Raw genomic sequence first — 26,616 nt, 5'->3', positions numbered from 1 at the left:
ATGTGTTGAGTGGCATAGCAGCAGCATGCATCATTGTACACCTTCTATATTGTTTATGTGTATAGGTAATAGATTCAGCATTAGGACCCCTAATGGGTACATCCAGATAAAATGTAATTTCTACCAAACTCCTCATCTTCCCCATCCAGCAAAACTATTAGAGTTCTACACCAGCGTCCCCCCAACACTGCTCTTCTTGCTCCAGCACTGAAAACCAGAGATGGTTCAAAACCATTTTGTAGCACAGCCAATAAGCAGCGGATTGTGTGACCATTTTCAATACAGGAAGCATTGGAATGTTGGTGGGGTCAGTCCTCCTGAACTGCATGAGTCCTTCATATTTACCTTGGACTGGTCTACTAGTTGGGAAACAGTGACATGTTAGTCTTGGAGATCAGGGTAATGCCATGTAGGTAGTACATGCCCTCCTGTTATGAAGTGGTGTTTGATCTTGTCAGAATGTAGAACATCTGCCCGTCACATGTGAATATAAAGCTGAAGAGATAAACTGAATGTACTCTGTCCCTGCAGGCATCTCATTCTCCTCCATGACATCAGACAGCGACTATGCCATTCCTCCTGATGCTTATTCCATTGATAGTGAATTCTCAGAACCAGAACAGAAGCTTCCAAAAACCTGTTCCTCATCAAGTGACAATAACAAAAATGTAAGCCACATGGGTGCTTTATGCAACATATTTTCCACAAAACAGTGTTTATCCAACAGACTTACTGAACTATTAACAGCATAATGCCACTTAGATTTTATAAAGCAACAAGTTCTGCATCGCTTAGTTTACTTTAAATGCAGCTTTTTTTCAAGAGGTTCTCCTATTGGTCAGTGGGGCTGATTCAGACCCGCTCGCGAGCACAGGACGCTCGCAAGCGGGTCGATGGCGCCGAATTGCGAATGCGCACGACGGAGGGAGCTCCGTCGTGCGCATGCGCGAGACCCGAATAACGACGGCCAAGCCGTCATTATGGGTCTCGCACCAAAGGGGGCGTGCTGTCGATGGTGACTGACAGCACGCCCCCTTTGGTGGGCGTGCCGGGGGCGTGGCTGCCAGACGGAGGCGTTCCCATGGGAACGCCTACCGTCTGAGTCCGGCCCCACTGACATCAATAAGTGATGTCAGTGGGAGTGATTTTGGCTCTGATAGAGCCAAATTCACTCTAGGGCTTGCGGTCACCGAGACCCTACCGCAGGGTCTCGTCGCAAGCCCGATGGTCGCGATGGTCTTGACCATCACGACCATCATCATGGACGCTCGCTGTAGCTGTGGGTGGTAACCCACAGCTATGCGAGCGTCCATGAGGCCGCTCCAAGTTGAGGGAGGAGGGCCCTGATTCAGAGCGAGTGCTCTGGTCAGAGCGTTCGGCTCTGAATCAGGCCCAGTGTTCCCTTTGCAAAATCAATCTGTGTGGCAGATTTATATGGCTGCCACTGCAGAAAAAATTTCTTGCTCCTAAGCCAGTCAGTCAGGAACCTTGTCAGTAATTGTATGGGGGTATATTTATCAAAATTCGATTTTACATTTGATTTGATGTTCAATTTAGCTCACCTGAAATAGAATCAAATTGAATGTACAAATCCCTCATCAAATCCCACATTTGCAATTAGAATTCAATTTGGTTCAATAGTGAACAGTGATTTGATGTTCGATTTTGCATGCATATGTACAAATCGAACACCAAATCCCACTCAAGATCAAACTTTAAATCCCCAAATGAATAGACCTGCTTCATGTTTTCAATTTTAGCATGAGCAGGTCTGATTGACAGTGAGATCCATGCATGCATCTGTGTGTAAAATTCTTGTAAAGTGTTACATTTTTTTTTTTTAAATGATGTGGGGTCCCCCCTAAAAGCACAACCAGCCCCGGACTCTTCAGGGCCAGTCCTGATTGTGAAAATACATGGGAAAAAGGTCATCTGTATTTTGCACAACCAGCCCTGGACTTTTCAGAGGCCGTCCTGGTTGTGAAAATATAGGGGACAAAAGACATAGATGTCCCCTGTATTTTGCACAACCAGCACATGGCTCGGCGAGCCGATCCTGGTTTTTTTAAATACAGGGGACAAAATGACAAGGGGTCCCCTGTATTTGCCATAACCAGCTCCAAACTCTTTCTAGCGGGGCGTAATGCCACAGCCAGTGGAACCCTTTCACCGGGTCCCCTGGCCAAAGCATTATGCCTGACCACTAGTCAGCCCAGGCTGGGGATCCCTGGGGAGGTGGGGACCCCCCAATAAAGGGATCCCTCTCCCCAGGGCACCAAAGGCCTGGGCTGGTAGCCCGGGCTATCCCCGGCACCCCTGGGCGGTGGCTGCCGAGTTGATAATGTAAAAATAGAAGTGAAAACATTTTCTTTAACAATAGAACTACAGGTCCCAGCAAGCCTCCTCCACATTCTGGTACTTGGAGAACCACATGTACAAGCATGCAGGGCATTAAGCGCCCACTGATACCTGTAGTTCACCTGTAAAGAAATGTTAAAATAAAGACAATACACACACTGTGAAAGTATAAGTTTTTATTACACACATACACACTCACACATACTCGCCTACAATACCTGGACAGGTCCTCTTTTCTAAGTAGGCATCCAGCGCCTTCTTAAAACTAAAAAACGAGGAGCCTGACACACGAACTTAGTACCGTCCTAAGTTCCTAAGAGAAATGCCGCTGACCTGTCATTCTGGAAGTACCATACGTAGAGGACGCTACTAAGTACGTGGGTCATTCTTTTGTTTTAAGAAGATGCTGGATGCCTACTTGTGACAAATACAGGGGTCAGCTACTCATTTTGTCCCCTGTATTTCCAAAACCAGGACCGGCTTGCTGAGCCCAGTGCTGGTTGTGCAAAATACAATGGACCCCTACATCTTTTGTCCCCTGCATTTTCACAACCAGGACTGGCCCTGAAAAGTCTGGGGGTGGTTGTTTTTTTTAGATTTACCACTTTACAAGTATTTTACACACAGATGCATGCATGGATCTCACTGATCTATGCATACATCTATGTCATTCATAGCTATTCATGCTAAAATCGAAAGCATGAAGCAGTCTATTATTTTGTGGATTTGAAGTTTGGTCTTAAGTTCGATTTGGTGTTGCTTTTCAAATAGAATCTTAGTAAATGTGGGATTTGTATGTTGTTCTATGTAAAAGTACCGATGTTTTTCCGATGTTCGATTTTGAGTGGGATTTGAGTGAAATTTGGTTTTATGGGTCTCATTCAGACCCGCTCGCGAGCGCAGGACGCTCGCAAGCGGGTCGATGGTACCCAAATGCGCATGCGCACGACGGAGGCTGCTCCGTTGTGCGCATGCGCGAGACCCGGCGAGCGATGGGGAAGCCATCGCTCTGGGTCTCGCACCAAAGGGGGCGTGCTGTCGATGGTGAGTGACAGCACACCCCCTTTGGTGGGCGTGCCGGGGCGTGGCTGCCCAGACGGTGGCGTTCCCATGGGAACGCCTACCGTCTGGGTCCGGCCCCACTGACATCACTAGTGATGTCAGTGGGAGTGATTTTGGCTCTCATAGAGCCAAAATCACTCCAGGGCTTGCAGCAGCGAGACCCTACCGCAGGGTCTCGTCGCAAGCCCGATGAGCGCGATGGTCTTGACCATCGCGACCATCATCATGGACACTCGCATAAGCTGTGCGTGGTAACCCACAGCTATGCGAGCATCCAGGTGGACGCACCAAAAAAAAAAAAAAAAGCCCTGATTCAGAGCGGGCGCTCGTTCAGAGCGTCCGGCTCTGAATCAGGCCCTATGTTCAATTTGAAATTTGATTTTGAATTTAGTAAATCTCCAAATGCAAAATCGAATGAAAATCAAATGTCAAATCACACTAAAATCAAAATCGAAAATTAGTAAATATACTCCGTGATGGCAGACGAAGATGGGGAGATGTTTTTTTTGCTATTAACATTCTAATGCAGATTCAAAACTGATTAATCCTGTCACAGTTCCCACTCTGGTGCGATGGAGCCCTGTGCATGCAGATAAAGTCTTGTTTGAGTAACTTGCAAAGTGAGGGGCTTGTTTAACATTCTTACTTGCTCTAATTTAGTTTTACATGGTAAGCGTGACTTTATTAGTTATCAATAACACTTTCCAGTCACATACTACTGTATATTGTGTATGAATTATGCACTGTATATTAATCATTTACTGCTTTCACTATTCAGCAGTACCTCCTGGTGTAAACCTCGGGCATATACTACTGTTTTCTCCTGCTGGAAAGGAGGCACATATGCTACTTTTTCCCAGCTGGACACATCTTGTTTATATGGCCTGTTGTGGTACAATCAGTGGTGGATCTACATTTCTGGAGCTCTAAAGCTTGAACTGTTATGGGGGCCTATTTATAACCAGCAACAATAGGGCAACATCCAACAAGGTCCAAAGGGCCTTGCTGCCTTAGCAAGGACCTTGAGGCTCAAAATAGCAGAGATGTAGAAACCCCCCACAGAGTGAGAGACACTAGATATATAGATACAGATGCGCCCAGTTACACTGTGGCTGATCGCGCCACAAACGTGCGCACACATCGTGCCATACGATTCCCCGTGCCTGCATATGCTGTGGTACGTGATACTGTGCACTGTGATCGCACCATGTATTCCTATGGAGGCGCGTACACAGTGCGCGTATCCGCTCGTGGGCGCACATCTCGCACTATGTGTGGCACAATTTTCCACACCAACGGCAAGTATGTAGCTGGGCATATCTGTGGATAGATAGATGTAGAAACCCCCCAGAGAGTGAGAGACTGTAGATAGATAGATAGATAGATAGATAGATAGATAGATAGAGAAACCCTCCAGAGAGTGAGACACGATAGATAGATAGATAGATAGATAGATAGATAGATAGATAGATAGAGAACCCCACCAGAGAGTGAGACACTGTAGATAGATAGATGTAGAACCCCCCCCATAGAGTGATACACTGCTGATAGATAAATGTAGAAACCCCCCAGAGAGAGAGAGACTGTAGATAGATAGATGTAGAATCCCCCCAAAGAGTGAGAAACTGTATATAGATAGATGTAGAAACCTCCCAGAGAGTGAGACACTATGGATAGATAGATATAGAAACCCCCCAGAGTGATAGAGAGAGAGACTGTAGATAGATAGATAAATCGAGAAACCCACCAGAGAGTGAGACACTGTAGACAGATAGGTGTAGAAACCCGCCAGAGAGTGAGACACTGTAGATAGATAAATATATTGATAGATGTAGAAACCCCCCAGAGAGTGAGACACTGTAGATAGATAGATGTAGAAACCACCCAGAGAGAGACTGTAGATAGATAGATAGATAGATAGATAGATAGATAGATAGATAGATGTATAATACCCCCAGAAAGAGAGAGACTGTAGATAGATAGCTAAATAGATACTAAAACTTACTCACTTCCTCTGTAGGATCCCAGCTATTGATCCTCCTGAGTGGGATCTTAGGAATCCACCATGCTACGTGCTCCCACCTCTGAGCTGCATGCCATCCCTCAGTCGGCACTGGAGGGCCGACTTATGGCAGATGGGACAGCACAAAATGGAGACGGGAGCATCTAGTGGCACCTGGCAGTACTGCACTCAGCAGTGATGCTGACAGCAGCTCTCTATTCTGTACCCGGCTGGCTCATAAGAGCCATCCTCTGGTTGGAGCTGTAGATAGTGTTTGCTGGCCAGTACTGATCAGGGAGAGAGGGGGGGATCTGGGTATTCGGAAACTTCCCCTACGTGCACTAATGTAGACCATATTCTGAGGTCAATATTAAGTACTTCATCTCATTGGCTTCTCATTCTATGACTAAAATAACCTTATTTTAATAACACACAATAAACTCCATTGATTTTATTGAAAAATTCACTCATTAAAAAAAATTTGCTTCATGGCCCCTTTGGGGTTAGGGGCCCTGAAGCTTAAGCTTCATTAGTTTAACAGTAGATCCGCCTCTAGGTACAATATGTCGACACGAACATTGCAGACAATGTTCTTGTTGGCACCATAAACCCTATAGCACAATATTGACCTTGTTAAAATCTTAATTAAAGCATTTTAACAATGTCGGCAGTTTAACCGTAAACATACTGTAAGCTTCATGAGCAGGGCCCTCCTCCCTCCTGTTCTCGTTACCTGCTTCCCCTACACACCTCCTCCCTGGGTTCCCTGCTTCCCCTACACACCTCCTCCCTGCTTCCCCACTCTACACCTCCTCCCTGGGTTCTCTGTCCCCGGATTCCACTTTTTCGTTGTTTTCGATCCTTAGATGCCCCACACCCGTTATCTGTGCCCACGCTAATAGGTACAGATTTCAGCTTACGCTGACTATTTCCATTCCACCCCTTGCCTTAGTGGCTGTGTCGAGAGTTGTATTGCTATTTGTTACCTGCCTTCTGTATTGTACTGTTCTCTATACTGTACTGTTTTACCCTGTACTGTCTTATTGTTTTGCCCTCTGTACAGCGCTGTGAACCACTTGTGGCACTCTATGCAATGTGCATGTTAACATCATGACCACATATTATATGGCTGTCTCTGCAAGCTAAAGAATATGCACCTTTTTTAAAGGATGTAGTTTGTGGTTTTAAATACAAATTCAATCCAAATCAGCATGAGATACCCCAATGGGGACTGTGGAATTACGTATTCGTTTGCCTAATGTGGGAGATATCTCCTGCACGTGACATCTTTTAAATTATGGGTATACTAAAAACAGCGGAAAATGCAATTTCTTCATGGTTTTCGGGGGGAATTCAGTTTAATAAATAGGTCCCCTAATGGCAGCCAGCAAGTCAGCAAAGGAAAAACAGGAAAGGGGAAAAACTGAACATTGAACTAAGGTGACCTGCTAAAGCATCTGTGTGCTGTTATCTGATTATCTTGTCTGCATTAATAGTCAGCTACAGTGTGTGCTGCCATCTGTGTATTGGGCTGCAGATAGCACAACATGCAGAATTAATTAGCGACATACGAATTTACAAAGTCTATCCAGCAAAATATCTCTAGGTAGGGATAGAGATATGTAGGGACAAGTGGAAATTCTGGTGACATTCAGTCAGCCTACGATGGGTACAGGCTCAGATTGTCTCTGCATTGGTTATGTCTTATTTGCTGTATGCAATAAAAATATAGAAATGCAAACGTTCATGTTCTAGATCAGCCTCATTATGCAAAATCAGAGTATACTGTTAGTTCCCGCTTGTTTTTGCCTTGAGTTTTGCAAGCTGGTTTACACTTTGCTTTTGTGTTACTCCAGTAAATATGTGTGACACTTACTCTCCAATCACGTGAAATAGCCCTGTTTGGTGCCACAGACTGTGGGGGAGATGTACTAAGCCTTGAAGAGAGATAATGTACCAGTCAATCAGCTCCTGTCACTTTACAGGCTGTGTTTGAAAAATGTCTGTTCGGAGCTGATTGCTTGGTACTTTATCTCTCTCCACTATATCTCTCTCCAAGGCTTAGTACATCTCCCCCTTTGTGACTTAGCCGCACCCAGCTTCCTGCCAGAGACTTTTTCTCACAATATATGATTTATTCACATCACTAATGCAACAAAAGTACAATGCAGGGGCACACTGACTACTCACGCTGGCATTTCATGTGCTTCTGTGTGCCACCTAGTCGCTAATTTGTATAAAAAGACAGAGTTCCAGGATGAGTGACCTGTGCCATGCCTCGCGCCACCTATTGATAAACTGCCACTATATACCATTCCTTTGCGACAAAAGTACTAATCCAGAGTGCATGGTGCTCTGTGAGAGGCTTTATATACAGCTAGGATGCGAATTAGTCACAAACTTCAGGAAAAAGAACGAATCGCTACCTGTGGCAGAGTGTCTAAACCACCTCAAGCCACTGGCGTCACTAGGGGGTGCAGGCTGCACTGGGTGACACCTTCCAAAGGGATTACACCAATATAGCAAAGCTGCTCAGTAGGTGGCACAGAGCAGCCACATTGCGGGGAGAGGCTGGGGGCTGCCCTGCAGCTGCGCTGAGTAAGCTGGGCTTACTCCATGGAGCAGCAGCAGCTCGAGGGCAGTCCCCAGCCTCTCCCCTGTCCCTAAGCCCATTGATTGAGTGCCGAGAACAGGGGGCATGACATGCAGTCACACCCCCAAGAGTGGCACACATGAGTGGGTGTGGCTTCATGCTCGAGAAGATCCCTGACCCACAGGTGTCAGAAAGGTTAGTGATGCCACTGCCTCAAGCATCTCGTACCATATGCCGCAGAAAGGCTAGGTGAATAAGTACACATCTGTAGTCAGCCAGGGCTACACAGTGCTGTGTAAATCACACTTTATATTTCAACCACTCGCACATAATTTATTGTTATGTGAGATCATACCCCCCAACCGTCCTGCTTTTCGTGGCACTGTCCCTCTGTCCCACCCGCAGGCCGCATGCGCACGGCATGTAACTAGTGCGGGGAGGGGCAGCCCAACTACTCTGGAAGCGCTGGGCACACCCCCAGAGTGATGGAAACGGGGATGTGATGTGTGGCCACACCCTCTTTCTCATGAGGACACCACCCCTTTTCTGTCACGCACCTTAGGTATGCAGAAAGCCTCTCTTGCATACTCCCATATATTGGGAGGTATGTGTGAGATGTGGTTTGTCACTACTCAAGTACAGTACAGGAACATTAATTGCTCAAAAAGATAAAACAAAGAAAAAATGAGGGACACACTCAGGACCTACATTTAATTTGCTGATGACAACATTAGTCATGTGACCCAATTTGCTAATGTAACCCTAGCCTAAAAGATTGCTATGCAAAACAAAAGCAGGATTTAAACGGCAAATTTTATTAAACAGAAAACTGAAGCCTTTAGTATGTTTTAAATATAACTGGCAAAATTGACAGAAATCATCAATCTTGTAAAGCCCTGATGTAAATAGTTTGCTATGGAAATGTTAGTTTTATTGTTGACTTTAAATATTTAACATTGTCATTTTATGTAATGTTTTATACATTTTAGGAGCTCTTAGAAAAATCGGGATACTTGTTGAAAATGGGAGGCAAATTAAAAACCTGGAAGAGAAGATGGTTTGTACTTAAAGGTGGAGAACTGCTATACTACAAATCGCCAGTAAGTAAACTACTACAGTACATCTTAGATAAACTAAGTCAATAAAAATGTATAAAAATACACACTCATGTAGAATGAGATGTGCTACCGATGGATCAGAGAGGGGGGCAGTGTGCTTGACTTTTATTTTATACATTCTGTTCTACATTAGCAAGCTAAGTCTTGGGTTCCCAGGACAATAGCAGATTGAAACTTGCGGTGCCAATTAAGTAAAGGGTGAGCACCGCTAATATAGACCATCTTCTGAGTGTGTTGTGTCATCTTGCTTTAAAATATATTAAGAAACAGCTCAGTTTATTTACAAAATCATTCAGACGTTGATTCCATTTATTATCCTTTTAAACTCACTGACCTGGAACAATAAATAAACTGTTATCAGCAGCGGATAATAGCTTATAAGGGGGAAATGTATCAAAGGCTTGGAAAGCGATAAAGTACTAACCAGTCAGCTTCCAAATGTCATTTTACAGGCTGTGCTTGAAAAATTTACTTTATTTCTCTCCACTGTATCTCTCTCCAAGCTTTGATACATCTCTCCAGACATATTTTACCTTTGCCTGATTACATATCACATGGGACATATGGGAAGTACTCTGGGTAGGGAATCAGTATGAATCCCGACAGCGGCAGCCCGACACAGGAGGAAATCCCAATCGTCCTAAGGTAAGTACTAACCTAATTCTACCCCCTAACCCTCCCTTAGCGGTGCCTAACCCTAACATCCCTCCCAAGTGCCTAACTCTAACCCCCCTCTTAAGTGCCTAAACCTAACCCCGCTACCCCGCAGCCTAAACCTAAGTCCCCTGGGGGGGTGCCTCACCCTAACCTTCCCCCAGGGGTACCTAACCATAACCCCTCCTTCCCTAGCCTAAACCTAACCCGGGGGGGGGGGGGGAATTTAGAGTTAGGCACCCCCCCAGGAACCCTAAACCTAACCTCTCCAAACCCCGCGCGGCTGTCCGCGCCAGGCGCCTGGCTTACCTTCAATCTGTAAGCCGGGTGTCGGGCTCCCGGCGTAGGTCTAATGACAGGTGTTGGGATTTCGACGCCTGTCATTAGTGCCTTGCCGGGATTAAGCTGTTGGGAAGCCGGCGGGCGGGATTACGTCCGTCGGCTTCCCGACTGCTTCCTCTGGGTAATGACAGGTGTTGGGATTTCGACGCCTGTCATTAGTGCCTTGCCGGGATTAAGCTGTTGGGAAGCCGGCGGGCGGGATTACGTCCGTCGGCTTCCCGACTGCTTCCTCTGGGTAGGGTAGGTAGGGATGGGATCAGGGGACGGTGCTGCTTTATTTGCACCTGTAGAGGAATAAATAGATTACAGAACATTTTGCTACTCTAGTTCCCAGCCAGTGTCCTGGAGAGTTCTTTTACCTTTGAAGAGTATATATCAGTTCAGACACAGTTTCTCTCATCACCTAATTAGTGCTTTATAATACATGCAGGGTGTTAATATATGTATGAACTCCTATACATACTGGGACGGTTTCTGAGTCGGACATGAAGTGGCAACATGTGCAAACGTTTGCGGCTACCAGGCTCACTACATTATGCTAGTGCGGATATCCGTCTGTCTACGCAAGTATTCTTGCGCCTTCATGCGTGCGCATCGCTCCACCTACTGTTTTTCAGGCTACATGCGTCATTATTAGTATCAGCACTTGCATTCACGGAAGCCAGCCGACACGCACACGAGACAGATCCATCCCGTGCTTATGCATGTTAACCGTCCAGTTGTCTGCCAGAGACGCCTATGTCACGGATGTAGAGAAGGGGACAAGCGCAGTCCTCTTGCAAAGTGCACATACATGGTGAGGCCCATGCGCTGTCTGCGATTGCTTTCTTCACTGCGTGCGCAGTATGCTGATACCCGCGGGATGCATACACCTCAGGCCCATTATCTATATAATAGGTGAGCTCTGATGTCATCGTTTCAGTGTTCATTAGGAGAACTAATAAGGCATAACTAAAATTATATACAATGCAATTAACTCATATGTATGTTTGCCCTTGTGTTCTATTCTTTGAGAACAAATTGTTTTTGTTTGTAATGAATTCGTGTTTAAAGTCCAGCACTGAGGTAATTGCATTTTTCCCATGCAGAGTGATGTAATTCGCAAGCCACAGGGTCAAATTGAATTAAATTCCACCAGTCACATAGTGAGAGGTGACGGGAAGCAGACTGTGCAGGTAATGTAATAATCATGTAGACTGTATTAATTTGTAAAATTCTGTAATCTCCCTGTACATGGGGTCCACATCTGGTAACACTTTTCCTGTGTGGCGGCCATCTTTCCCCAAACTGTAATGGACGATCAATGGCAGTACTGTTAATAATACATTCTGAATGTTTGATTCAGCTCAGGTTTTTTTTTAACATATAGACCCAAAGGCAGCCATATTATGGTACAATATGTAGCTTCACGAGTTTTCAAAACGGCAGATTTTTGGCGGTTTTACCCGCGGGATTTAAAACGGCAATAATATTAAATGTAATGGTTTGTATTCAATAGAATTGCCATTTTATATCACATGGACAAAACCTGGTGCTTAGTAAATATAGCCCTAAGACTTATTCTTGTAATGAAGTTTACTTTTCCCACTGCATTTGGCCTTTCTTTTGCTGGTGACTATATACAGGAATGTACTCTGCTTGCTGTGTAAACACATGTCAGACTCACGTCAGATAGAAGCTGCAGTCAAAAGTTATTGCCTGGTAGGGGGAAGAAAGTTATATTTGGGTACTTTCCATGCTAATGTAACCACTGGGCACACTGTTCTATGGGAGACACGATGTATTCCACAGCTCTGTGTTTATATGAGGTAAATATTCAGAGATATTAGGGTGTCTGTGTGAAGGACACATAGCTTTGTATATTTATTGGTCTCATCATGAGCATACGTCCTTCCATGATAGACGGTGCAGCCCAGTTATATTTTACCTACCTAGTTGCTATCTACCAGGGCCGGCTCCAGGGGTCGGAGCACCCTGTGCCGGCTCTTAACAGGGCGCCTTTACATCGAAAATTACCACAGGCCACGTCCCCTACGTGACGCTATTTGGAGGTGTGCTTGCATGGCTAGGCTAGGAGGAGCCTCACTAGCTGGGCTTCCCCCAGCCCCTCTCCTGTTACTGAATGCGCGCAGCATCCATTCAAACTTCGGGGTCCGGCACCGCCGCGGCGGTGGGGGTCCCCAACCTCCCTATTTGATCACCCGCGGGCCACTTCAACCCACCGGTGGAACAGCGGGACAGTACTGTCCCGCTGAAATTGGGATGTTGGGAAGGGGTGCGCCCTCTATGGATGGTGCCCCTGTGTGACCACACTGGTCGAACACCCTTAGAGCTGGCCCTGCTATCTACAACAATAGCCTCACTCATCCCCACCAGATCCTGTATACTGTAAGTCCATCTCTGGACATAAAAGATATGTCCACTTTTACGCTAATGTAAATATTAATCAGCTACTAATTATAAATATAATTTTGCAGCAACAATGACGTCTGTACTGCTGATGTGTTCTCTGCTTACACACAGTGTGTCTGATTCAGAGATGTACGCAAACCCGATGGGCTGCTTACATCTCCGATGGTCACTGATCGGTGCATGTGCAAGATGTGTACTGCGCATGTGCTGGTCACTGACTGCGGCTGTGATCTCAGTCCTCTCTAAGCCGTAGATTGATTGACATGCTGAGACCGTTTGGGGGCGGGGAAGGGGCGGTGATGACCAGCGGGGGCGTCTGCCCCGTGTACGAGGAATGCCGAGGCCAGTGGCTGCGTCTTCTTCGATGTAGCTTTTATTGGCCCGGCAGGAAACCCTGCCATCCTGCATAACCTGAGACTTACTCAGATGGCCAAAGTTTTTGCAAATAATCCGATGCTGTATCCTTGGACGCAGTAGTGGATCACAGAACCTTGCAGGAGGTCTATTTGCACAAGACGCCTCCTCAGAATTAGCATATTTACACACAGCAGCTGCACCCAAAGACGCAGTTGCTGTGTGTACTGCGTCCATCTCTGAATCATGCCCAGTGCCAACACTATACCCGTATGTGCTGAGTGGCAGTTGCAGGACTATTACCTTTAAATTGTACTGGGACTGTCATTCATCATGTAATACAGTGGTAAGTGGCCAGACTCCATTCAATCTGCCACGATAGCGATATATGTCTGCTGCTGGCAGCAAGTGACTCACATCAACAGATTGTGAGAAACAGGTATTGTACCTACTGTAAAGTCACAAGGTAAGTCATTCTTATTGCAAATTGATACATATTAAGCTGGTAATCACTATTTATCCTTACATAAAAATGGACATAATATTTTATTACCCACAAATAGAGAGAGTCTTAGGCACAGTATATGTATATTTGAAACTGAAACTCTGACACATCAATCTGGAACTGGAACTTTCCATGTTGCCTTCCCATGTACAAACAAGTAGATACAGATGGTGTATGTATGTATTAAATGAGGTTAAATGATCCTCTCTATCTTACATTAGATGGTGACAGAGAAGCGGACTTATTACCTAACAGCAGACTCCCCTAATATCCTGGATGAGTGGGTCCGAGTCTTGCAGAATGTCCTCCGAGTCCAGGCAGCCAGTGTGCTCTTTACACAGCCAGATGTAAAGCCAACAGTTAAGGGGCTGCTGACAAAGGTGAGACACATGGAAAGGAATTAATTAAAAGTTATTTTCTTCATCGCTCCTGTTCTGTGTTCCTGTTAGTGGAATTACACAAATTCCTGACTGCAATGATTTCATGAATTGACACAAAGCTCTACTCAAGAGGTACGGGCAGATTGCACACTGCTTAAGATAACAGGGTGATGCATGTTATATTCTCCTTTCCTCTGGAACTCTCTCCCTCTCCCTATCAGACTCTCCACCTCTCTACACAACTTCAAACCAGCTCTCAAGACCCACTTCTTTATTAAATCCTTTCAGCTGTCATCCTAACCCACTGATCCAAGCTCCTTGCTCACTGTCTCTTTCCTCTGTGTTACCCCTGTCTGTCTGCCCCTCCCATTTAGAATATATGCTCTCACGAGCAGGACCCTCTTCCCTCATATGCTTTCTCTACCCTCACTTCTACCATCATCTCCTCCCCATTGCCTGCAATGCCACCTATCCCTTGGGTATTATGACTGCTGATGCAGCAATGTTTATAAATCATGTCCATGTTCTATAATGTTCTGTATTGTAAGTCATCCATTTGTTTTATTATTCCCTTTGTTAACTTAACTTAAACCTAAACCTAGAAATAAACACTCCGACACATATATATAGATCACAGGCAGAATTTATTGATCTAATTGAAATTTTACAATAGGTGACAGGAAGACAGCAGTGTTCCGAGGCCACAGCCCGATTGGATAATAATACTAAATAATAGGGGCGGATCCGACCTGAGGCAGTACCATCCCCCCTTAATTGGCGCAGCCTTGGCCCCTCCCTTGGAATGGAGACCAGGTCCCCTCTTTAGGTGGTGACCAACTTGCCACTCTCAAAGGAAAGATGCTACCCCAGGCAATCCTTGTCCAATAATTGGCCGCCCAGGAGCATTGCTCCCGCCAAAGCCTGCTTCGTAGGACAAGGGCCGCCACCAAACTGTAACCCTCTTGAACATTAAAGGAAACCGCAGAGGTCGCTGATGAACAGCTCTAGCCCCACGCCCGTGAGGTGTACATCATTGGGCCCATAAAAACTCTCCTCCTTGTAACGCAAACGTGGTGCCGTATAATGCAGTCGCCCTATTGACCTTCCGACGAACTTGATCTAATGCTGCGCCACCCTGGGATCCCCTCCAAAACTGCTGCAGGACAATGTCCAACCGCGCAACCTCGACGCCGGCCGAACGATTGACGAGCACCTGCAAGTCATCCCTAATAGCATGTATCAGCCCAATGCCCATGCTCGTGCCCAAGTCATTGCCTCCCAAGTGTATGACCACCCAGTCAGGAGCCCCAAATTTCTCCTCTGCTGCCCATCTAGCAGGCGAATCCAGTGCATTCCTCGGAATCCCAACCAACGGATATTATTTGCTCCCAACAAACGCCGGGCCTACATTGCTAATGGGTGCTGTCCAGCCCAGTAAATATAGGAATACGAACCACACCCGACAGTTAGCACTTCTGGACAACCCTGTAAGAGAGTTCACCTAGTCAGTAATTGGTATTTGTACAACAACAAACTAGCCAAAGGAAAGGAAATAATAGTTGGGTGACCCAGATGTAGGTGAAAAACATAAAACCTCTTTGAGGACAAAACTGGAAAGCCTTTCAACCTCCAAAGCGGCAGTAGGCATAAGGCTCCTGGGTTTCCCAACAAACTTGCAAATAGTGCAACTAATTATTCAACTTATCCCCCCATAAATAGGTTCTATAACCTGACGACTTACATCGACCTAACTGTTTTAATGTGTCAACGGAAGCACCTGCAATCGCTGTGCAAGTTGCTGACCCTATCCTAAATGAATGAGTCCCGAAATGCTCCGCAGGCAAACCCAAAGCAATAAGACAATTGTGAAACACCCTCGTAAACTAAAACCAGGACAATGGGGTCAGATTAGCATGGATAAGCCACTACGCGCCAACTGGTGGGCGGCCATTATTAAAGCGCCCTTCCAGAGCATGCACCGGAATAGAAATCCATCGGCCCCTGGCTAGCTGATCTGTCTTAGACTTATGTATTTTGCATAAAGTCAATGCCGAATTAACTACTACAGTATTTTATTTTACTTGACAACATGGAACTCTTATTAGCCACAACTAGCTTGCTGATTCTAAAAGCCCCAAAGTAAGCTAATGAAAAGGCTAAACTAAAAAGGGCCGCTTCGTACTCGCCCAAAGCAACCCCCGTTACTGCCACAATCAAATCCTTTCACAGGGCCGGGTCAATGGGTATCGCCTGCGCTAGGACGCTTCCTTGCCCACCCTTTTAAAGGCTTGGTCAGTACGAATGATTTGGCTGGATCTGCCAAACCGTACAACTTGGAAAAATACTGGATAACGCTGCAGAATGAACCCCTTCATGCTAGTTCCAGACAAACTCTACCATACAATCATCAACCGTCGTACCTCCCCCGCTCTTGGAAGCCAAGAAACCCTGCCAATCGTCCCAAGCCACCATGTAGGTGTTTAAGGTACTAGGGGCCAGTGACTTCAGTGCAAGGCCCTTGATGCCGGCGCGATGATCTGCCAGACACGGAAGGGACAGGTTGAACCATGTAAACTAGCAAAAGGCACGAGTGAATGAAGCCTGTCCCACTGAAGACGAGGTAAGACGTCCACTGTTTCGTTTGTAACACCCGGAACATGCGCACCCTAAACTCAATATTCCTTTGCAAGCAAAGAAGTGGCAAATGCCTCAACAATCGCAAGGCCGGGCTGATTCCGCCTTTTGATTATTGACAGCTTGCACCACGCCTAAGTTATCACACCAAAAGAGGTTTCGCCTGTTGCAAAGCTTGTTAACCCACAGCACAAATGCCACTACAATCGGGAAAAGCTTCAAAAGCAGGATGTTCTTGGTTAGGCCCAGAACCCTCCAAAAATCCAGCCAAGGCTCCGCACACCACTCCCTTTCCAAATATGCACCATTTGTTGAAGTTCGGAATTGGCTACCGGTGTAGGGAGCCATATCTGGACACCAATGAATTTGCGCAGAAACACCATCCAAACACGCAGATCCTCTCTCAGATCCTGCGATATGCAGATGAGGTGGTGAGGTTTCCTAACCCCTACTGTGGCTCTCTCCAGCCGTCTACAGAAAACCCGACCTATGTCTAGGTATGCCTCTACAGGCGAAATTGAGGAGACCCAATAGCGACTGCAACTGTTTCAGCGAGACCTTTTTCGCTAAAACGAATGCTTATAGCAACTCCCCCAAACGCTGCACCTTCTTCATAGGCAAGCGGCATAATCCTAGCAAGGTATCGATTTCTATACCAACATAAGACAAGCGCGTCGTGAGCAACCGGGTCTCCCATAATGGCGAACAAGGCCTGCAAGGAAAAAAGTAAATCCTTGCAAACCCAGGTATCTGCTGGCCCCACTGACAAAATCATCCAGGTAGTGGGACACACCAGTATGTCCTGTCCCCGCCTGGATGCACCACTGCAAAAAGGAACTAAAACACTTGAAGAAAGAACAAGAAATGGAACAGCCCTTTGGCAGACATCTGTCAACGTGATAGAGCCCGCTACTTTAAACCTCATATATTTAAATGACTCGGGGTGAAGGGGCAACAGCCGAAAGGCGGATTCGATATCCACCTTAGCTATTAAAGTCCTCCTTCCGAAACCTTGTATTATTTCCAGGGCCTGTTCAAAAGATTGATAAACAACGCGGCAATCCAATGGATCTAATGCATCATTGACCGACCCTCCACCCGGGTAAGAGAGATGCCGTATCAGCCTAAATTTACCCGGTTCCTTCTTTGGCACTACCCCTAAAGGCGATACACATAAACCCTCCAAAGGAGGGGAAGAAAAAGGACCGCACATGCGTCCCAACCTAACATCCGCCTCAATCTTACATCTAACGACTTCTGGATAATAGCGCGCCGATTTAAGATTCCTTTTAGATACCATTGAGATCTCTTTCGTCAAAGGTAAACGAAAGCCCTCCCTAAAACTATGAGGCCGCTTCCTCCCTGAGAGGATAACGTCCCAACCAGCTCTTCAACACCCTAAGTCAACCGGCAAAGGCGTTTTGCTTAACACCTCCACGCTGCTCGTTGCGCTGTTCTCCTCGACCTGTCCCTGCACCGCCAACTCACCCACATTATTTGGCTGGGTGACCACTCCCATAGAGCATGCAGATGTGTCTGTACCGACAGCTTGCCTCTTTATTACACTGTGCATTATTAAACGCGTAGCATTTTCCGTGACCGATGCCCACACCTCGGGGGCAGGCCAGAAAGGGCTGCTTACACCCAGCTGAGGAGTCCGCAGGCACACAAGGCTGTTGATTGACTTCAAGCCAAACCTCTACATCCTTGAACCTGAACTGAAATATCGCCTGCCCTTCCTGCTTTTTACGAATCGTCTAGTTGTTTTGCCGCCAAGCGGTACCCTTAGCTGACGAGTGCATGCCGTGTACCATGTGCATATATTTCAGTATAGTCATATACTCCCTGGGCCTGGCCTCAAGATAGCACGCCGCAAAAACATACATACCTGCCGTCCAATTCTGGTACGAACTACGGGCTTCCTCCGCAACTACCCCAACTGACTTAACCTGATCCAAAGCCGTAATTGCAAACAATTCCACGAATTTACCCTTCTTGATCCGCTCTCTAACTTTAGATCTTAAACCCCTAAGGATGGCCGTATTCGCGCAGTAAACCATATTTCCAGCTGCACCCGGCACCTTAGTTGCTGACACTGTGCTAGATCTTTTGTGCGCTAAGTAACGCATGAGTTTGCGTGGCCTTTCAGATGAACTGGAAGGATCGCTGGAATCATCCGAGGATGGGGAATGCACATTGGATAATACCATGCTCACCGGATCCGGACGCCGAAAGAGCAGCCACTGTCTTCTGTGTGTCCACCAATTGTCCCTTGCTGTGTGGTGCGCCCACTGCAACTTGACTCGACAACGGGCCTAGAACGCTTGGAAACTGCGACCTGGGGGCTTGAAGGAATAACTTGTGAGACAAGTGGAACAGAAAGTCCATCTGCAGGAGGTGGAGCACGGGATGTTGTAGTCAGCGGGTGATGGGAAACATGCTGCGGGGGTAGGGGGGAAGGGAGCGGAAGAGGGGGTTGAAGCATGTGAAGGCTTTGGGAATATTCGGCTATGGGGGCAGGTGAGATAGCTGATATGCCTGGTAATAAGCCGCCGTCCCCTGAAAAAAGGGGTCAAAGCCAGGTTATGCGGCGGGTGTAACATATTGCACCGGAGTGGGGAACAGTGGCTGGTGGTTCAAAGGGGGGGACAAACAGTATGGGGCAGAAAATTGCAATGGGAGTGTGTGCGGTGGCCAGGCAGGCAGGGCCAACCGCCGGAGCTGGACGCGGACTGACCTGGTGCTGTGTAAGTTGGGCCGGTGAGAGGGGGCCGTATGGGCTGCTTGTGGCATCGCCTGGAGAGCCAGGCAGCCAAAACGGCAGGGGAAGCAGCGGGAGCGCCCGGTGCTTGGGAGCTGGTGGCGGGGTTGCGAAGAGGCGCAGCATCGCGGCCTGCAGCAGACCGTGGGCCATGCCTGGCTGGTAAATGGAGCCACGGTAGTGAGAGGCCTAGCTGCAGGGGGGGAGCTGAACGACGGGGCCTGGGCATGTTGAGGACCTTGGTGATGTCACTGACAGGGAAGAGTGGGGAAAGAGGAGCTGAATATTGAAGAGGAGGGGGGTATGGGGGCAATCAGGAGAACAAGGAAGGCAGGAAAGGAGAAATAAAAGGGGAAAGAGGATGGAATGAAAGGGGAAAGAGATAATGAAGTGTGAAATTGGAATGAAAAACAAGAGGGAGACAGACAGCTACAGAACAATGTTTTAAGACACTTAGGGCTCTATTAACATTATTTTTACTAAAATAAAGTGAAAAAGGTTGTGTTCACACCCTATTCACATTATTTTAGTATCACCTAAAGTTACTACAGGGCAATTGGAGTAGAATTCGTAAAATTCTACTCCAAGCCCTAAGTATCACTTATTTTTATCGCATTTCCCATAATTGTAATGGGAAACGTGATCTGACCAAAGTTACAAAGAATAAATTGTGAAAAAATACCGGGGAAAGCCCTGTTATAATAACGCCACCTGGAGATGGTGTTATCCAGGGTCTCCCCCGGTTACCGGACTCCTGGCCTGCTCTAACGGGCAGAGCAGAGCCCGGAGCCGGTCCCAGTGATCAGCTGTGTGGTCTAAACAGACCACAAGCTGATCTCTGCTAAAAAAAAAAAAAAGAAAAACCTTACCTGAGTCCAGGGACCAGAGATCGGGGCTCCCGTGATGTCCTCCCTCCAGTCAGCGTGTCTCCCAGCCTGCACTGGTGCCCGGTCGTCACTTGACCGAGTCCCAGTGCACTATGGGATGTCAGCTGACCGGAGCCACGGAGGACATTACCGGTGCACCGATGACTGCAGGTAAGTGTAATTAAGGGAGGGGGTTCGTGGGGAGCTTAGCACCGGGGGGCGGTGCCTAGCAACGGTCGGTTGGCGCATGCATCGGCACTTGTCACAGTATTTTTTGCGAAGATGCCGTGATGAGTGTGCAGAGGGGATTCTCAGGGAAAGAGCTTAATCGCAAGCTCTGTCCCTGCAAGGGATTTGTAGTACAATGCAAATTCAGTTGGCAATATCACACTATAATCTGCATTACAAATGCGGATTGTAGTAAATAGAGCCCTTAGCCAGCCTGGTTGAATAAACTGGAAATATGAAGTTGGCTCCTCTTACCAAGATATTTATATGGATCCACTAAGCCCTCCCCTTAGAGCCTACAATAGGCTTACACTCATCAAGTGACCAATACCTAACCGCACCCCCCTCCAGCTTTTAACCCTTAAACTACCTAACAAAATTAAATTTCAAACAGGGTGCTTATCTATCCTCAACCTCATTCAAGTATTCTGATGCTTTAAGTGACTTTTCTTGTTTTGTTCCTACTGTTTCTGTCTATTTACTTTGGAAGGTGCTGCAGACCCCTTGTGACGCCATATAAATAAAGGATAATATTAATAATAATATATGGAGGATGGATCATCCAAGAGTATTGACAGAATGCTTCAATATGGTATTTATTTGTGTTTATCAGGTAAAACATGGATATTCTAAGAGAGTTTGGTGTACGTTGGTTGGAAAGACACTGTATTATTTCCGCAGTCAGGAGGAGAAGGTAAGTAGAGTTTATATAGTAAATACAGTATCATGAAGACTGGGGAAGAAATACCCTGAAACTCGGCACTCAGTGACGTGTATATTCAGTTAATGCTGATTCAGCATTACATGCAAGTCGGACGCAATTACACTGCATGCATGGACCTAAATAGGAATTTGCGCCTGTATGCTGAGTTGTACACATCTATGTAACCGCACCGCCTCAATCAGTACACTTGGGCAAATTGCCATTATCATTATCACCTATACTTGGTGAATGAGATCCATCTGAAAACAGACGGATCTCTGGGTACACACAACTCAGTATGCCAACCTGCCATTTATACTAGGCACAAAAATAAGCGTAAGGGGTGCAACTTTTTTGTAAAACATCTTTATTGCCGAAACTTAGCTTTGTACAACAAATGTCCCTGATGTAGCATTGTGTTTAACTTTACATCCAGTTCCCTCTGGGACAAATCAAGCTCTGGGAAGCCAAGATAGAGGAAGTAGACAGGTCCTGTGACTCTGATGAGGATTATGAAACCAGCGGACGCAGCCTCTTATCAACACATTACACCATCGTCATCCATCCCAAGGAGCAGGATCCCACATACCTCCTCATTGGCTCCAAACATGAGAAAGTAAGCACGATAATAACCAGGAAAAATGCGCTCCCTACTGCAGTCATCATTGTAGAACTACATATTAGATTCTCACACGAGTGCTATGTATCTATGTATGTAGCTATGTATGTTAAGCAGGAAACGTTATCAGAAAAAGGCAGATTATACTAATTTTTTAGGAGATTGCAGGCTTTCCAGTCAGCACCAGTCACTCTGGTTCAGTTTCCAAAATGGATGCCTATCGCCTACACTACGTACAGGTGCACCTTACAGTAACTGTAGTGTAAGGACTTTACACATTAACCATCATGTGACCTGCCATAAGGGTGTTGTGCATGGATTATAAGGGGTATATTTACTAAAGTGATTGTTTTTAGAAGTGGAGATGTTCCCCATAGCAACCAATCAGATTATAGCTATTATCTTCTGGAAGGTACTAGTTAAATGTTAAGTAGAATCTGATTTGTTGCTATGGGCAACATCTCCATTTCTAAAAACTCTCGTAAAATAAGGAGTGCAACTAAAAAATGGGCACAACATGCAACACATTCGATTACAAAGTATGAAAATGGGTATAGGTATAATATTACTTATTATATTATATGTACTTTAGCTTGATGGTCCGAGCCATTTGCATTAATCAGACACACCAGTGAGGTCCGTGTATAACTGAAAGCACCAGTGATTTGGGGCACAGAAACATTGCATCATCCATGCTTGTGGTATATTCTAGGATACCTGGCGCTACCACTTAACCATGGCGGCTGGAGTGACGGGAGTGACTGTGGGTACAGAGTTTGAGCAGTTGGTTTGCAAACTGTTGAGTCTGGATGGAGAGTCATGTAAGTACTGGTGTCTGTTACTTAATTTGAATATTTATCCTCAATGTAATTTTAACCCAACATTTTATACATCTAAAGATGCATACACACGGTCAGATCTGTCAGACAAACGATGAACTACGAACGATGAACTACGAACGATTTTACCAACGATTTCATGAACTACGAACGATTTTTGCCTGTATTAAATTGAATTAAATCTGACAAATCTGACTGCAAACACATCAGATGTCAGATATCGTTATCTGACAAACGGGAACGGGCATCGTTCATCGTTCATCTGACAAACATGTCAGGTATGTCAGATTTTGCTTCAGATATGAACGATTTTTAAAGTCGTTATTGTACAGATCTGAAGGAAATCTGACCGTGCACCATTAGGAGTCAATGTTATTTTATAGCAGAGGGAGGGGGGAAGTTGCAACTGCATCACAGTGCTGGGCACTGGGGTCAGGGGACTTAGAAGACATTTGCAGAGAAAGACATTGTTGAAGTTTTTTTTTTTTTTTTTAAATGCGGGGTTAAAAGTAATGGATGATAGACATCCTGTTTAAGGCTGCTTTCTAGTTAAAACCAGTGCTCGAAGTGTGCCGGTATGAAACGGTATGTCATAACGGCGCTTCACTTCAGCACACGGCGCTGGGACTGTCACTGTCCCAGAACCCGGTCAACAAGTGGTTGCCTGTATAACTTGGCTCCGACCTAAGCCAATCACGGCTCGTGGAACGGCGGCCAATATATTGAATTCGGCGCTGGGTGCGAGCCAATCAGGGGAGCCCGCATGGCTGTCCCTAATTGGCTGCCGATTCGTGAACTGTCATTGGCTTGTGGCCAGCGCTAAATTCAGTATGCCACCGAGGATTGAGGGGAAGGGAGTGGCGCCGGTCAGCGGAGTGCGGCACGTTGTGCTGAGAGCTTGGAGGTATGAGGGGAGGAAGTGGGAGTATGGAAATATAAGTGGGGCTCGGGATTTGGGCCTGCCTAAGTAAAGCCCTCCTGATATTTCCATACCCTCACTTCTAAATTTCCACTTCAACCACTGGGTTAAACCATGAGTATATATTTATTTATATATTTATTTATTGATAACACTGGGGGAGATGTATCAAACCTTGGAGAGAGATAAAGTGGAGAGTGATAAAGTACCAACCAATCAACTATCACTTTACAGGCTGTGTTTGAAAAATGCCAGTTAGCTGATTGGCTGGTACTTTATATCTCTCCAAGATTTGATGCATCTCCCCCAGAGTCTGTTTTGTAATATGTTAGTACTTTGCTAATATTAAGTCTGGAAAGTGCTATGTACCGGTATAGGTTTATCTGATGCTAAATTAGTAAAAGGACTTCTAACCTAAAATATTTTCAAGGATGTATTGTGCGAGAAGGATGCTGTAATAAGGGGTACATTTGCTAAAGGCATATTTTAATTGATTCAAAATTTATCTAAATTGAGCAACATCGATATTGTGTTGCAGGGTCTAAATCGCAAAATTACTAACAGCCAATTTTTTAATATTGATTTTTAAGTGTTTGTAAATGTGCGATTTAGCCCCTGAAACACAACATGGATGTTGAACAACTTAAATAGATTTGTAATCGGTTAAAATCGACCTATAGTAAATTTACCCCTAAGAGTCAGGGTAAGCTTATAAAGAGTTTCAGTGATTGCTAAAAGCTATACAAGATGGGGGAGGGACCATCTTACAGAAATCCTGTGGAATTGAGTGTGTGGGGCAGGGGCGTTGGAACAACTTTATGTTGGAGGGGGGGCACATAATATTGTTCCCCTCTCTGCTTACACACGGTATGATCTGTTCAATGAACAATATCGTTGAAAGATTTCCCTTGAACTTTCTGTACTGCAGGACAAACGATATTGGGTATACACACTGATAGATATCTATGATAGATATATTTCAGGGAAGTCATCCTGCCACATCTCTAAACAGGCAATTCTTGACGATATCGTCCAGGTCGGCCTGCATGTACGGGCGACCAAAGATATTGTTATCGTCCATGCAGGAGCACGGACGTTCATTGCATACAAATTGAACGATATGAACGGTGTATCGTTCAACGATATAGTTATCATTCATATCATTCAAATATATCGTACCGTGTGTACGCACCGATATGCTGCACACAGCCCGTGCACCGTGTAATGTGCTGTGTTTTAACTGCACATTACACCTCCTCTTCCGTGAGGTGCCGGGGCTTTGCAGCCTATTACTATATAGGACAGCCCCTGACAGTCCGCATCTGCCATTCCTTTAAAATGTTTTGGGGGGGGCGCCCCACCTTCCCCGTTCCAAAGCCCATGTGTGTGCTAATACCCCTTTCACATTGCCCAAGAATAACCCTGGATATTGCACGTGAACGCCCAGCAACCCGGGTTATTGTGCAGTGTGGTCAGGGTTAATGCTACGGCTGGGGGGCCCGGTGAAAGGACTCCCCTAGCTGTGGCATTAGCCTCCGCTAGAAAAAGTCCAGCGCTGGTTCTGGAAAATACAGGGGGACCCTACTTTTTCCCCTTGTATTTCCAGAACCAGGACCGGATCAGAGCCCAGTGCTGGTTTCTTAAAGTACGGGGGACCCCTACGTCGTTTGTCCCATGTATTTTGGCAACCAGGGCTGGTTCTGACTAGCCCGGTGCTGGTTGTGTTTAAGTATGGGGACCCCTACGTCATTTGTCCCCCGTATTTTGTACAACCAGGCTGGGTCACTAAAGACTGGGACTGGTTGCTCTTTAGGGGGGGGGGGGGCAAGCTGTTTTTTTTTATTTTATTTTTTTTATACACTGGATTTAATTTTTTAAACACAGTAGCACGGACAGGTCTCACTGATACAGTCCGTGCATCTGTTTTTTTACAGACATATGCATGCATCACGGATATCCCTGATCCGTGCAAGCATCTGTCTGCTATCCTACACGATCTACAGATCATCAAATCTTTAGATCGTGCACAATAGATAGTGTGACACATTGTGCAGCTTTTGCTACACATCCTGTCCTGGAGTGCCGGGGAGAGTTCAAGGGAAATCGGACATGATATCGCATTGTGACCAGATCGCCAAGTGTGTAGGCACCTTAAGTCTCCTTATTGGTGCATACACACAGTCAGATATGTCAGATGAACGATTGATTCTACCAATGATTTGAATGATTGAACGATTTCAGACAGTATTAAAATATGAATGGAATCGACCAAATCTGACAGCAAACACATCAGATATCAGATATCGTAATCTGACAAACAGAAACGCGCATTGTTCATCGTTGCAGGCTCACATGTCAGATTTTCTTTCAGATATGAACGATTGAATGATTTTTAAAATCGTTATTGTACAAATCTGACAGAAAATCTGACCATGTGTATGCACCTTTAGACTAAAAACTGGTTTAATTTATTTAGGGTTTTAAAGATTTCAAACTAGTTTAATGTTGTAATGATTACCATAATGACACATTTTATTTTGTAGTATAGTACTTTGTACTTTGAAGATGTGATGTTCTAGATGGTAAATTTGATGTGTATACAGGTAAAGGGTTTGTGATACTTCCTGCTAAAGTGGCACTAAAATGGTTAATAATTGGCTTGAGTGAATATTAAATCCTTACCGCTCATGCTACAGACACTATATTTAGCTGCTACTGCAGACGGAATAAGAACCGGCCATGTTGCTTTGGCTGCTATTTCTCTATGATAGACCTGAACAATACCTGTTTGTAACTCTAGCACTGAATGGACCCTTGTGTGACAGTCACAGCAGCCTCTGTGTTGTCCATGGCAGGGAATGCTCTGTGTTGTCCATGGCAGGGAATGCTCTGTGTTGTCCATGGCAGGGATTGCTCTGTGTTGTCCTTGGCAGGGAATGCTCTGTGTTGTCCATGGCAGGGAATTGCGATGAGACTATAGGGCCTGATTCAGAGACGGACGCTCTGAAAGAGCTCTCACTCTGAATCAGGGCGTTTTTTTCTTTTTTTGGAGCGGCCTCCTGGCCGCTCGCATAGCTGTGGGTGACCACCCACAGCTATAGCGAGCGGCCAGGTTGATGGTCGCGATGGTCAAGACCATCGCGACCATCAGGCTTGCAACGAGACCTTTGTGGTAGGGTCTCATGGCCACAAGCCCCAGAGAGCTTCTGGCTGTGATTGAGCCGGAAGCTCTCCCACTGATGATGTCAGTGGGGCCGGCCACAAACG

The 26,616-nt window shown here is 45.9% G+C and overlaps 1 protein-coding gene across 2 annotated transcripts in view; it reads left to right on the top strand.

Annotated features, from left to right (window-relative positions):
* PLEKHH2 (pleckstrin homology, MyTH4 and FERM domain containing H2) overlaps window positions 1-26,616 on the top strand; it is a 237,060-nt gene that overhangs the window by 170,425 nt on the left and 40,019 nt on the right. For both annotated transcript variants that reach the window (XM_088477523.1, XM_088477522.1), the window contains exons 12-18: window positions 532-668; window positions 9,005-9,115; window positions 11,218-11,304; window positions 13,622-13,780; window positions 20,883-20,963; window positions 21,409-21,588; window positions 22,304-22,412. In XM_088477523.1, the coding sequence (XP_088333649.1) occupies window positions 532-668; window positions 9,005-9,115; window positions 11,218-11,304; window positions 13,622-13,780; window positions 20,883-20,963; window positions 21,409-21,588; window positions 22,304-22,412 (864 nt within the window). The remainder of the gene's footprint in view (window positions 1-531; window positions 669-9,004; window positions 9,116-11,217; window positions 11,305-13,621; window positions 13,781-20,882; window positions 20,964-21,408; window positions 21,589-22,303; window positions 22,413-26,616) is intronic.

Source organism: Taudactylus pleione, unplaced genomic scaffold (genome assembly GCF_031769625.1).
Source record: "Taudactylus pleione unplaced genomic scaffold, aTauple2 ptg000201l, whole genome shotgun sequence".
Taxonomy (NCBI): domain Eukaryota; kingdom Metazoa; phylum Chordata; class Amphibia; order Anura; family Myobatrachidae; genus Taudactylus; species Taudactylus pleione.
This window is presented reverse-complemented; position numbering and strand designations above follow the sequence as displayed.